The sequence below is a fragment of the Eptesicus fuscus genome, chromosome 10, assembly GCF_027574615.1.
Source record: "Eptesicus fuscus isolate TK198812 chromosome 10, DD_ASM_mEF_20220401, whole genome shotgun sequence".
In the NCBI taxonomy this organism is placed as follows: domain Eukaryota; kingdom Metazoa; phylum Chordata; class Mammalia; order Chiroptera; family Vespertilionidae; genus Eptesicus; species Eptesicus fuscus.
The window spans coordinates 16,605,123-16,617,933 of NC_072482.1; the positions used below are offsets into that span (position 1 = coordinate 16,605,123).

The 12,811-nt window shown below is 42.6% G+C and overlaps 1 protein-coding gene across 1 annotated transcript in view; it reads right to left on the bottom strand.

Moving 5' to 3' along the window:
- The window catches only part of TNFRSF21 (TNF receptor superfamily member 21), a 72,699-nt gene that overhangs the window by 20,744 nt on the left and 39,144 nt on the right, over window positions 1–12,811 (bottom strand). The window contains exon 4 of the mRNA XM_008153210.3: window positions 2,901–3,166. Coding sequence (XP_008151432.2) covers window positions 2,901–3,166 — 266 coding nt within the window. The remainder of the gene's footprint in view (window positions 1–2,900; window positions 3,167–12,811) is intronic.

The following is a 12,811-nucleotide window of genomic DNA, read 5'->3' on the forward strand; positions in this document are numbered from 1 at the left end:
AAATCCATGTTCATTAGCTATTAAATTAGAGTCCAGAATGCTGCAGGACAATGATGGACATTATTAAAATATGGAACAAGAAGCATAATATTGCCTTCTTAGCCTCCATCATAACACGTAGGCTATACTAGCACCAAAAAGAAAGCTGTAAGATGCTTTGATGCCACTGTTTTATAAAAAATAACAAAAATTAGATATGAGATTTTGTGTGTGTGTATATTATAGAGGAAATAGAGCAAGGAAAGAACTAAAAGGTGCAAGAGTTTGGTACTTGGGACTGTTCTGCTTATTCATTGATGCAGTGGTTTTTCTTATGAATCACCCTCCTGGGTATGCATTCTCTTTGGGCCCCCTGTTCCTAGCACCTATGACAGTGCCTAGAAATGAAGTAGGTGCTCAATAAACTTCTATGGAACTCAATGGAAGCATCAGTGAAACATAAAAAAGTCACTAGTGATAGTCAATACCCTATCATCATCAGTACCACCCCCCCCCCCCCCACAAATAGTACCCCAAAGACTAGGTCCAAATTCTAAGTGTTGAGTGTACACAGAGAAATGAAATGGATTTGCAGAAACCAAAAATGAAGCAAGTTTTAGTAAGCTTTTGGCAAATCTGACCCAACATCACAAACCTCAGGCGGTCCTAATAAGGAAGAATTGACTGTCACATAAATCACTGCTCTCCTTAAATTAAAATGAGGATGATCCCTCTCTCAATTTAGCACAGTAAAGCAAGCCCTACCTATCCTTTCTCTTGTGCCCTTTCAGCTGTCATTCTAAAAATTATTTAAAATCACAAAAGTAATCTTCGTCATTATAGCAAATGATTTAAAAAGAAGAAAATCACTTCTAAGTCTACCATCTAGGTTTAATAACAACATTAACATTTTTATGCATTTTCATTTTCTTTTTTTTATATATCCCCATGCTTACATTTGCTTTTTCTAATGAGAAATATGAAACGCAGTTCAGAAACCTCCTTTTCCCTTAACAATATATCAGTCATCTTTCTACCTTATTCAATATTGCACTTAGCCTGTCCTAACATGGCATCCATCGCATTTTATCTTTCTTGTAGGCATCATCAAGGAGACAATGTGACTTATTCTGAAGTATCTAAATCCTTCTTCAAAAAAAAAAATTTTTTTAAATTTAAAATAAAAAATAAATAAATAAATCCTTCTTCAAGTCTGTTGCATGCCCTGCCAGTGCTTTCCTTAAAGCCAACACTCCAAGGAAACATAATAATATCCGCCTCTGGATTCCCTCCATTCCATTCACCGAAGCTGTTTTCTTTAATTGGACATTTAACACCTCCCTTTGCTTTCCCCAAATCCAGCTACTTAAAGCCCAGTTTTAGTTGTGAGCCACACATATTGAGATCATTCCTCAGAAAGTCATGAGACACTGCTGTGTGCCTTTGAATGTTTAACAAGACATCTATTAGGAATTAGTTTTTTCCGAAATTCCACATTTCAAAGAAGTTAAAAATATGCCAGGAGTTTTAAAGACCACCTTAAGAGTCAATTAGCCACTACAAAGTTCTATATAGTCACTTAGATAAAAGATCCACCTAATGACTATTGGTATGAAAAGATAAAAAGCATTTGGAGTTCTTAAATATGTAAAATGGAGCCCCTTGATATATAAAATTTAGTGCTGAAAAATAGTGCATTAGAGTTAATTCACTAGCTCTTTCAGGTAATAAGTCTGGACCACTAGAAAATACCGCAGGCAGAATGGCCTTTTACATTTTAAGTGGGTTTTAGCAAGTCTCAGTAGCAGCATTTTTTTCTTACTTTGGGAATATGCTCCAAAACTTTAATCGAAGTCTGTGAGGAATATAAATCAATACCCACATTTGTACTTGATCCATGGCCTTTCAGGGAAGCACATTATGAATAGGAAAGGCTAAGTAAAATGATTTACATCATGGTTATACCTACCATTTGTAGAACACCTTCAATGAATCAGGCATTTTATGTACTTCATTTCTAGTCTTAATTAACCCTACAAAGTTGGCTTACAAATGAGATACCAGAAGCAGAGAAAGTTGAAGTCCCTAACCCTTGGTCACCCAGCTAACTACGTATCACAGCCAGGATTCAAATGCAGAGACTATAAGTAAATCACAGTCCTGGGTCCCCTCCATTCCCATCTGATGTGGGGACTTGAACAACCCCAAGGAGGAGGAGGGATAGTGTTACTGACTGCTGCCAGCACCACGGCATGCTCAGGGGGTAAGCTGAGCCACATCACAGAAGGGGAGAGGGTCTAGAAAAAAGTCTTCCTCCTAGTTTTCAAGGAGTAGACCAGGCTGCACAGTCTGACATTAGAACCTACCCCAAAGACAATGATTCCTAACTGCACATTCAAATCACTGGGAGAGCTTTGAAAAATACCGATTCCTAGTCCCCCGTAGAGATTCTGACTTGACTGGTCTACAGTGGGACCACAGTACCAGAATTTTTAAAAAGATGTCCAGCTGAGTCTCATGAACACCCATTGAGAACAAATCCCTAGCCAGGCCAGTGTGGCTAAGTAGTTGAGCATTGACCTATGAACCAGAAGGTCATAGTTCGATTCCGGGTCAAGGCACATGCCCAGGTCTGGGGCTCCAGCCCCTGTGTGGGGCATGCAGGAGGCAGCTGATCAATGATTCTCTCTCATCACTGCTACTTCTCTCCCTCCCTTCCTCTATGAAATCAATAAAAACATTTTTAAAAAGAGAGAGAACCAGTGCCCTAGAGGGTGTGTAGGTGTGTGTGTGTGTGTGTGTGTGTGTGTGTGTACATATACCTCAACACCTAATATCAGGTATTTTTCCTTATTACATATTCCTAGCAAAATGGGAAGCACTGGAACCAAAAGGTTAGTGGGGAAGACAGAAGACCTTACCTGGGTCGTATCTTCCATGAGCCCACGGATCTTCTCTACCACGTCGTTGCGCCGGTACTGGCGCAGGGCGCTGATGAGCTGCGCGAGGCTGGCCTCGGAGCCGCGGATGGTCCAGTGCTGCAGGGCCGCGTAGGCCCGCTCGTGGTCCGCGGTGTACCCGTTGGAGAAAGCGGCCACCTCCCTCTCGCTGGCATTGCACAGGAACTGATAGATGTCCTTCCACTGGCTTCCCACTTGGGCTGCCACCAGCTTCAGGATGTCAATACCTATGCCAGAGATAAAATAAAAAATAATAACGATTATAATAAAAGCATGTGAGGGAAGGGTTTTGTATAGGCTGCCCTGTTTTAGTGAACTAAAAGAAGCATGCTTGCCCAGCCGGTGTCACTCAGGGGCTGAGGGTGGACCTATGAACCAGCAGGTCACAGTTTGATTCCCGGTCTGAGCGCATGCCCGGGGGGCTGGCTCCATCCCAGTCAGGGCCATGCAGGAGCCAGCTAATCGATGTGAGTGTTTCTCTCTCGTCATTTATGTTTCTGTCTCTCTCTTCCTTCCTCTCAGAAATCAATAAAAATATATATACTTTTAAAAAATAATAATAAAAGAAGCATGCTTATTGCTATATGCCAAAGGAGTGCATTGCCTACTATAAGCACTTGACACCCGCAGCCCATCCTGGGGGCTAGGTAGGTACCCTCCTGCAAATTTCAGTTCCTCAATGTGGAACCAGAAGAAGGAGCAATCCTGAATAAATCGCCCCTAGAAGATGTTTTGAAAGCCAAACCTAAACAAAGTCATCAGAGTGGTTCCTTTGTTACTGCTAAAAACAACCAGAACCAAATAGATTAGCGGCTCCCAGACTAAAAAAGTGGTGACTTCAAGAAATCTAGAAAAAGATAAGCCATAGATGAAAACTGCAGTGGAGTTCCTCCAGCACTGTCTGGGTAAAGGGTTGTTCAGATTCTGGCAAGGGCGTCCATTCTGTCAGCTGACCATGCACCCAGCTGTTCCAGCCCAAGGGGGGCATTCCTTAAGAACTTCTGACTTCTTGTGCTCTAATTGATGCTCAAGAAGCAATGTTCTGATCTATTATTCAGTCTCCTAAGTTGACTTGCAGCTATAATGAAGACAACAGCCAAAATGACACTATAATAACAATAGCAATTATCTTCCAGGCAGTATAGTAAGACATTAGCTCACTGAACATCTTTATAAAGCATTAACATTCCAATTCTACAGGTAAGAAAGAGAAAAAAAAAAAACACTTAGAAAAATTAAGCAATTTGCCCAATATTACAATATTCAGTTGGGTACTGAGCCCGATTTACTGGAGAATGTTATAAATTGTCACTCTGATTTATCAGTCACTTAGAAACTCAGTCAGTGTGGGTCTGCGGTGCTCACATTTGATGAAATACAGGATGAAATGCCAAAATCAAATCTCAGAATCTACAAACTCAAGATAGGCTGCTGGCACCGACCCTCTGTGAGATGTAGCTTTCCCTGAGTAGCATGCTCTGGTGTCTTCCTCTTTATGGAACCTTCTCTCTGCAATTGCATAACAGCTTTGCCCAAACTTATACACAGGGTGTGTATGCAACCGCACAGTAAGGGCTCTGGTAGTTTACCCAACAGGTAGGTGGGTGAGTTCTCTGAGTCAATACTATCTAGTCCAATGAGGCTATATTCACACACCCTGATACGAGAGTTATTTTGGTTAGCAATGCCTTAAAAACAGGTACTACTCAACTTTAGGACAGCATGGATGGACCTGGAAAATATTATGCTAAGTGAAATAAGCCAGTCTGAGAAAGACAAATATCACATGATCTCACTTATCTGTGGAATCTAATGAATAAAATGAGTTGACCAACAAAATGAGACCTGAAGCATGGAGGCATGGAACAGACGGGCACACCTCGATGTGGGGGTGAGAAGAGGTAAACCAAAGAGCTTATTTACTTATAGGCATAGCCCATGGACACGAACAATAGGGTAGTGAAGACCTGGGGGGGATAGGGGCGGGGGGGGGGGGATAGGGCCTAAGAGGAGGAAGGAAAGGGGGGAGGGAAATGGGAGATATCTGTAATACTATCAACAATAAAAATATATTTTAAAAAAACATTTGCTACTCAATAAACAAAATGGGGTCCCGTTCCCAAGTGAAGCCTAGTGAAGAAAGGCAAAGAGGAGACTCAAGGAGCTTCCTGTTAGGTTAATTGGCTTTTTCAATTAATTAGAGGTTAACCAAGAAAAAACCAAAATGTTTTGCTCCAATCAGTTGTTGGGAGGAAATGTTTATAAACTGAGCTATCAATTTTTGCTTAAGAAATAAGCAATACTAATTCCAGAAGTTTCTTTGAAAATGGAGGACTTTGTGATTCCCCAATATCAATCCTCCCTCTGCCATGCAATCCTACTGAGGCACACGGTTTAGAAGGCTGCATACACACCCTCAATCAAACTCCTGAAAATAATTTTCGGGGGAAAAAAGTTCTTAGCAGAGGCCGCTTTCTTGTCAACTGTAAAAGCAGAATGCCACAAATTGAGACATTACTGTACTTCTCACCCTGTTTTCTTTGGCAGTGTAAACTATACTTGAACTGGTTGCTTTTCAGTTTTCACAGCAATGCTTAGCCAGATACAGAGCTTTCGATTTCAAGCAAACCGAATCCTCAAAAAAAATCCCACAGGTACCTGTGAGAAGTAAGGCAGCTCTCTGCGGTTGATGTGGCAGCTTGTGCCAAACACCAAAAGGCTTATTAGTCTTAATTTAGGTCGGTTTGACTAAGGTCCACAGTGTCTGACATGAAAACATGACTGTTTTCTTGTATGTGGGTCCATTGCTTAAATCTTCATAATGCCAATGACAGCGTGGCTTTGGGCAAACCACTAACTGTCATGTCCACTTCCTCATTTGTACAATGGAGATAGTCACTGTGGACCCTGGGGATGAGCTGATTAGCATTTTCTATAGAGTTGATTTATTTTTGGAATACCCCATCATTATAAATGCTCCATATACTACTAGGCACTATAACTTAAGACTAAATGCATTTCTGATGCAAATACACTGCCTTTATAGAGTAATTACAGAGTTGAAAAGGTTTAAGTTTAATAACAGTTCCTTCTTCCAAAACCCAGTATTTGTACTTTTTTTTTTTTCAGCCACAAAATAAAAGAAAAAAGAAAAACACAAAGGATCGATACAATGGGATTTTCCTTCAACTAAAATTGCCTGGAAGCTAAATGTAAGGCCTACAAATTAGGTTTCATCTTATTCTTTTACTATGAAAACATGGAGTCAACGCACGTGAACTGGCCTGGGTCAGCAAATCTACACCATTGCCCCCTCCCATTGTGGGAAGTGATAAATCTAGCAATAGACAAGAAATACACTTGCTAGACCCAGAGAAAATCCTATATAATAAAGAGCTAATATGCAAATGGTTGTCACACCCTCACACCTTCACGCCGTAATGGCTCAGACACTCAACACTGGAGAGAGAGAAATGGGGACCAGCCAGGCACAAATGAGCTCACGAGAGAGGAATGGGGACCAGCCACGCTGCGGCCTGGGAGAGGGACAATTCGCACGCCCCGTGGTCCCAGGCGCCTGGGGCTACAGCCCAGGCAAAGCTGCCCGCCCACGGTCTCCTGCAGCTACAGCCAGTCCAGGCGAAGCCAGCCCAGAGCCTGGGTGCCTGCGGCTGGCCAGAGGGAGGGAAGCCTGGGTCCCAGGTGCCTGCAACCAGCCAGAGGAGGGAATCCTGGGTCTCGGGTGCGGGGCGAGGCAGAGGCAGTTAGGGGCGATCAGGCCAGCAGGGGAGCAGTTAGGGGCAATCAGGCAGGCAGGCAGAGGGGTTATCAGTGATTAGGCAGGCAGGCGAGCGGTTAGGAGACAGTGGTCCCGGATTGCAAGAGGTAGTCGGACATCCCCTGAGGGGTGCTGGATTGGAGAGGGTGCAGGCCAGGCTGAGGGGACCCACCCCCCATTTACGAATTTTGTGTCCCAGGACTCTAGTGTTCTATAAAACTATGGTAACCTAAACGAAGAAGTCAGTAATGCAGAGACAGTGGCTCCCTCTGTAGATGCCAGCCTTTTATCCTAGCACACAATCACTCAGCCTCAGCAGGTGAAGGGAGACCAGCCTGAACTAGCCCATGAGTCCAATGCACCTTCCACCAAGGAGAAAAGAAAAACCTGCAGAATATCTCAGAAGTATTTATTGAGCAGCCACTGTGTGTTACTGTGTTTGCTAGACAGAGAGCCCTTTAGGAACTTTTAAGACAGAAAGAGTTTATCACCATGAAACTGTAGTAACACCAGTTAAACACAAAATGTGATGGGCTTGAATGTGTTCTTTCTTTAGAAAAAAAAGTTTTAGGCAAAACTAAATACAACTATAGAGAAAAGCAGTAGGATGATAAAACCAAATTGAGACAGTTACCTGTGGAGGGAGGGAGGGGACTGTTACCAGGTAGGTGCACAGAAGAAACTTAAAAGCTATTCACAAGGTTCTATTTTCCAAGCTGGGTGGGGAGAAAATGGGTCTCTTTATTGTTACTTTATTTGATGTTTATTTATTATTCCCTTTAAAATTGTATACATAACACACTTATATGATGTGTATTTATATATACTTGATACATACACATACTATTATGTGGGATATTTTTTTTTAAGTGTTTCATTTTATTGATGAGGAACCTCATGTAGAAAGTGTTTAGTTCAAGGTCACTCAGCTAGTTAATGGTACCTCTATTGTGGTGAATAGGGAATGCAGTGTTGTAGAGGAGCATTACTATTCACTGGGATTATGTTCTAGGGCATGGCCATCTAGTCAACCTATGAATGCACTCAGGGCTGGCCATGGTACATGTGCTTCTTCCTGCCTGTTATTACTGATCAAGCAGATGCTGGGAACATTTTCTCTGGGGCTAGCAAGTGTATTTCTTGTCTATAAAGCTATGGTAACCTAAAAGAAGAAGTCAGTAAACTTTTTCTGTAAAGGGCAACAGTAAATATTTTAGACTTTGAGAACTATATGATCTCTGTCCCAATTCAACCCAGTTGCTAACGTGAAAACAGCCCTAGGCAATACAAATGAGTGTGGCTGTGTTCTAATTAAAACTTTATTTACAAAAACTAGTAGTGGGCCCTGGAGAGTTTGGCTCAGTGAATATAGTGTCGGCCTCAGACTGAAGGGTCCCGGGTTCGATTCTGGTCAAGGGCATGTACCTCGGTTGCGGGCACATCCCCAGTAGGGGGTGTGCAAGAGGCAACTGATCGATGTTTTTCTCTCATCGATGTTTCTAACTCTCTTTCCCTCTCCCTTCCTCTCTGTAAAAAAACCAATAAAATATATTTTTAAAAAAACTAGTAGTGGGACGGATATGGCAGATGCTATAGTTCACCAACCCCTGAAACTATAGCAAAGTTAAAGAGACCTAGACTATAAAATGGCATAACGACTTAGAAAATATTTTGTTAGAAGAAATCATGCGTGCACACACACACAATGGAAGTTTCCACCCCAATTACTAACCTCAATGTGAAATGATAGTAAATGAAACAGAGACCAACTTACTGCTTGATCATCTGTCCCATTAGAGTTCTAAGAGTTTTCATCTAGACAGGAGACAGGCACTGTGCTGAATTGACCTGGTCTGTTTAGCTAAATGTGATTCCAAAGTCTCTTTTTCCTCAGGCTGAAAAGCAGTAAAACCTTACATCCACCGAAGTGCTATGAGACAGAGGAATGGAGCTTACCTTTGCTTTTTCTATGATGTGGGGTCCTGGAACACTGGGAATCGCTGAAGTTTCTAAACAAGTTATGGAAGGAATCAAGGCCTATAAATCAGCCTGGTTATGGGTAACTGCCTTGTGAATTTTAAGACGCAATCCTAAGTAGAGAAAAGATCATGAACTTTGCCATCACAAGATATGGTTTCAAACTCCATGACCTTGGGCAAATGACAACCTCTAAGATTTCAGCGTCCACAACAGTAAAATGAAAATAACACCTCTTATCTCATAGGGTGGGTGAGGATATTTATGGAATCCAGTATAAAAACCATCAAGCACAGCACCTCACTGCACGTCGGTTCTCCTTTCCCCATCCCCTCCATTTCTGCATGGGCAAGTCTCACTGGGCAATGTACCTAAAAGGTGGGAGGACTTCTACACAGACAAAGGTTTTAGTACCAGAATCACAGGCGCTGGACAATGAAGCTAAGCACCAGAATTCTGGCTTCGTGGGCTTTTCGAAACCTCACTAGCCTGCGTGAAAAAGGGCACTACTGCAAAGGAGGGGCATCGTCCACAGAAAGGCACATGTGAAAGCGAAAATGCTGCCGCTGCCCCTGCCACATCCAGGGCATCGCACAGTACACGCTGCTGACACTGCCCAGACCCACCATGAGAAAGGCATGGGGTGATCAACTGGGCAATTACGGAAGAGATGGCATTTTCCAGTGCCTTACCAAACCCTGAATTAGATATATCTGGGTGACAACCCTAATTTGAGGCTCTTTCCTTTTTAAGCTCAACGTGAGCTACATTATGCAAAAAAGGGTTCCTCCTCTTTTTTATAGAAACCTGAATTGACCTTTATAATCAGAGAAGGTATTAAAGCTCTTTCCTGGAGACAAATATCTGCAATGAGTGCCATTATTAAGAGCCCATATTAAAGCCTTCCCTGGACAAGGTATGAAGGACAGTGCTGACAGAGCCAGAGGGAACAAAGGCCATCTAACCCTCAATGCAGCTCTCTGGTCTTCAGGCTGTGCGACCCGGCTCTGCACAAAGGGTGCATGAAGAAAATGAATATGTTTATAAGCTTTTTCATGGTACCAAATGCTCATCATTTAACCTTAAGAGATGAAAGCATTCCCACTACATCCCCCAACTTATTAAATGTAATGTCAGTTCTCATTATTCTTCTAGAAAGAGGTAGAGGGACAAATAATGAGAAAATTCCCATGGAGGTAATTAATGAACAAACTCCTCCGAGTGCAAACGACACCACAGTTCTCCCTGTGCTGGTTTATCTGTGCGCGCGCGCACACATACACACACACACACACACACACACACACACACACACGTGTGTATCAGGAGACATGAGCTCAAGACTACTTCCCTTTTATTACCACCCTGATCCCCACCCCCCACAGACATGCGCTGTGACCTCAGGCTTACCAATTACAGATACAAGGGCAAAGATGGACACAATATATGTACAGAACAACATAGGTCATGTTTGAAAATGTGAATAAAAGCCTGGCTTAGCATTCTTAGAATCCATGTTCTTTTCTGTACAATGGTAATTTTCTCACCACTTTTTGCCCCACATCTCCTTAGATTAGGTATCCCAGGACCTCCTTTGATTAGTTATCCCCAGAGCCTAGCACATGATAGAAGTACAATGAACATCTTTGAATGAATGAATGAATGAATGAATGAGTGAGATCCTTTTTTGTCATCCCTCACCTCTTCCCTGAAAGCCCCCACCATTTACCATATCATTAGCCTCTGTAGGAAGCCATTAAGTACCTGAGCAGCCACATACCATCACACCTTTGCTGTGTGGCTCTGCCAGGTCTCTAGTCTCTAGAATAATGACTAGAAAGGCCCACAGAGTGGTCACCAATTGGTGGAACCTGAGCTTCCTGGTACAGGAATTCAGTTCTTGTGCAACAACCTCTCCCTCTTCCCATTGAGGGTGGGCCACTGCGTCCATGACAGGAACAGAGCTCAGTAGGAGCAAAGTTCTCCTGGGTTCTCCCACTGCACGGAAAACCCCCTGCAGAGATGAGCCACCCAGGCCATTGTATGTCTGGCCTCATAACAAAGTAAGTGCTCCTACAAGCAACAATCTCACATGTAGATGTGCTATTGTAGTAACCAGCATATCATAGGATGATTCAAAAATGGTAGAACAACAGGGATCACTCCCGACGCATCACACTAGGAACTGGTTTGCCCAAGTTAAAAAAAAAACACTGCTTTCCTAGCTGAGGTACAAAAGTTGAAGAGAATGTTTAGATTTAATTTTAAACCCAAAAGGTGATTTCTGAAGCAAAATTAATCTCTATCTTGTTGAAGGTTTAATGGACAATTATTGTAAGCTCTGATGAATCTCAGGAGATACTAAAAACCACTGTGCAGAGGTCTCATGAGGTTAATGGACAGAATGTTTACCAATGGCAAACTATCAAAACAGCAGACAATTTTCCAGATGGAAGAAATAGGTATCACCGAGGCTGTGAAAAAAAAATGAATAATACTTTATTTCATTCCACCGGGGAAAACATAATACACAAAACTCATCTTAGTCAGTGTTTGAAGCGGTTCATTGAACAAAAGTGTAGTGAGCTCTTGCTTTGCACCAGACACTATTCCAAGCACTGGGGATATGGCAGTGAACAAAGCACAACAAAGCCCTTTCCTTATGAAGCCTGCATTCTACTGGGGGAAGCAGGAAGAATCAAGAAAATAAGTAGTAAGTTATATAGTGAGTAGTGCTAAGAAGAAAAATTGAGAGGGGGAAGGGGGTGGAGGGGGCATGGCTCAATTTTAGATACAGGGTCTTCTACCCATATCTGAGAGAAGGCCTCACTGACGTTGAACATTCCAATCAAGAGCTAAAGGAGGTAAGGGAGGAAGCCATGCTGATATCTGGGAGAAGGGATATACAGAAAGCGGGAGCAGCAGGTGCAAAGGATGGAAGGATGTTGGCATGAACAGGAGAAGTAGGCTGGAGCCAGTGAACCAGGAGGAAAAAAGTGGGAGTCAGGCTGAAACAAATGGTGGAGTAGGAGTATAAATTGCATTAGGCCATCAAGGCTGCAACTCTGGATGCAATAAAAGTCACTGGAGATTTTGAATAGAGAATGGCATCTGAACAGAATCATTCTGGCTGTTGTGTCAAAAATAAACTAAAGGGGCACAGGCAGAAGTGGGGCAACCAGTCAGAGGCCACCACAATGATTCAGGAGGGAGGTGACAGTGGCTTGCGCCAGAGTGGTGGGAATGGAAATGATAGGAGATGATCAACATCTATATATATTTTGAAGGTAGAGCTGACTGGACTTGCTAATGGGGTGAGAAAGAGGAAAGGGGTAAGGATAACTCTAAGGTTTTGGCCTGAGCAACCAGAAGGTTGGAGAAGCCACTTTGTGCACTGGGAAACTGATGTGGAAATATGGTTTGGGATTCAGTTTTATACATCTTAAGAGTGAGGTGCCTGTCATCATAATTAAAATGCAAACAGTTAAAGACAAACAGCAAATCTTAAAAAGAGCAAAAGAAAAGCAGTTAGCTACCTACAAGGGAGCTCCCATAAGAATATCAGCTGATTTCTCAAAAGAAACTTTTCAGGCCAAAAGGGAGTGGCAAGAAATATTCGAAGTGATGAAAAGCAAGGACCTACAACCAAGATTACTTTATGCTGCAAAGCTATCATTTAGAATTGATGGACAGATAAAGAGCTTCCCAGACAAGAAAAAGCTAGAGGTGTTCATCACCACCAAACCATTATTATATGAAATTAGAGGCCCAGCACGCAAAATCGCAAGACCCCAGACCCACCGCGCTGGCGGGACCCCAGACCTGCCACGCCACGAGACCCATCAAAGCACCTCCTGGTGATCAGTCATTTGGTCGTTATGGTGTCACGGCCACTGGCCTTTTGTAATATAGATGTTAAAGGATCTTCTTTAAGAAGAAGATAAAAAATATGAACAATAAAATGGCAATAAATACACATCTATCAACAACTGATTCTACAAACAAAATGAACTAGCAGAACAGAAACACAGAGAACTTTTCATTGGTTGCCAGAGGTGAAGGAGGTTGGGGGAATGGGTGAAAAAGGTGAAGGGATTAAGAAGTACAAATTAGTTGT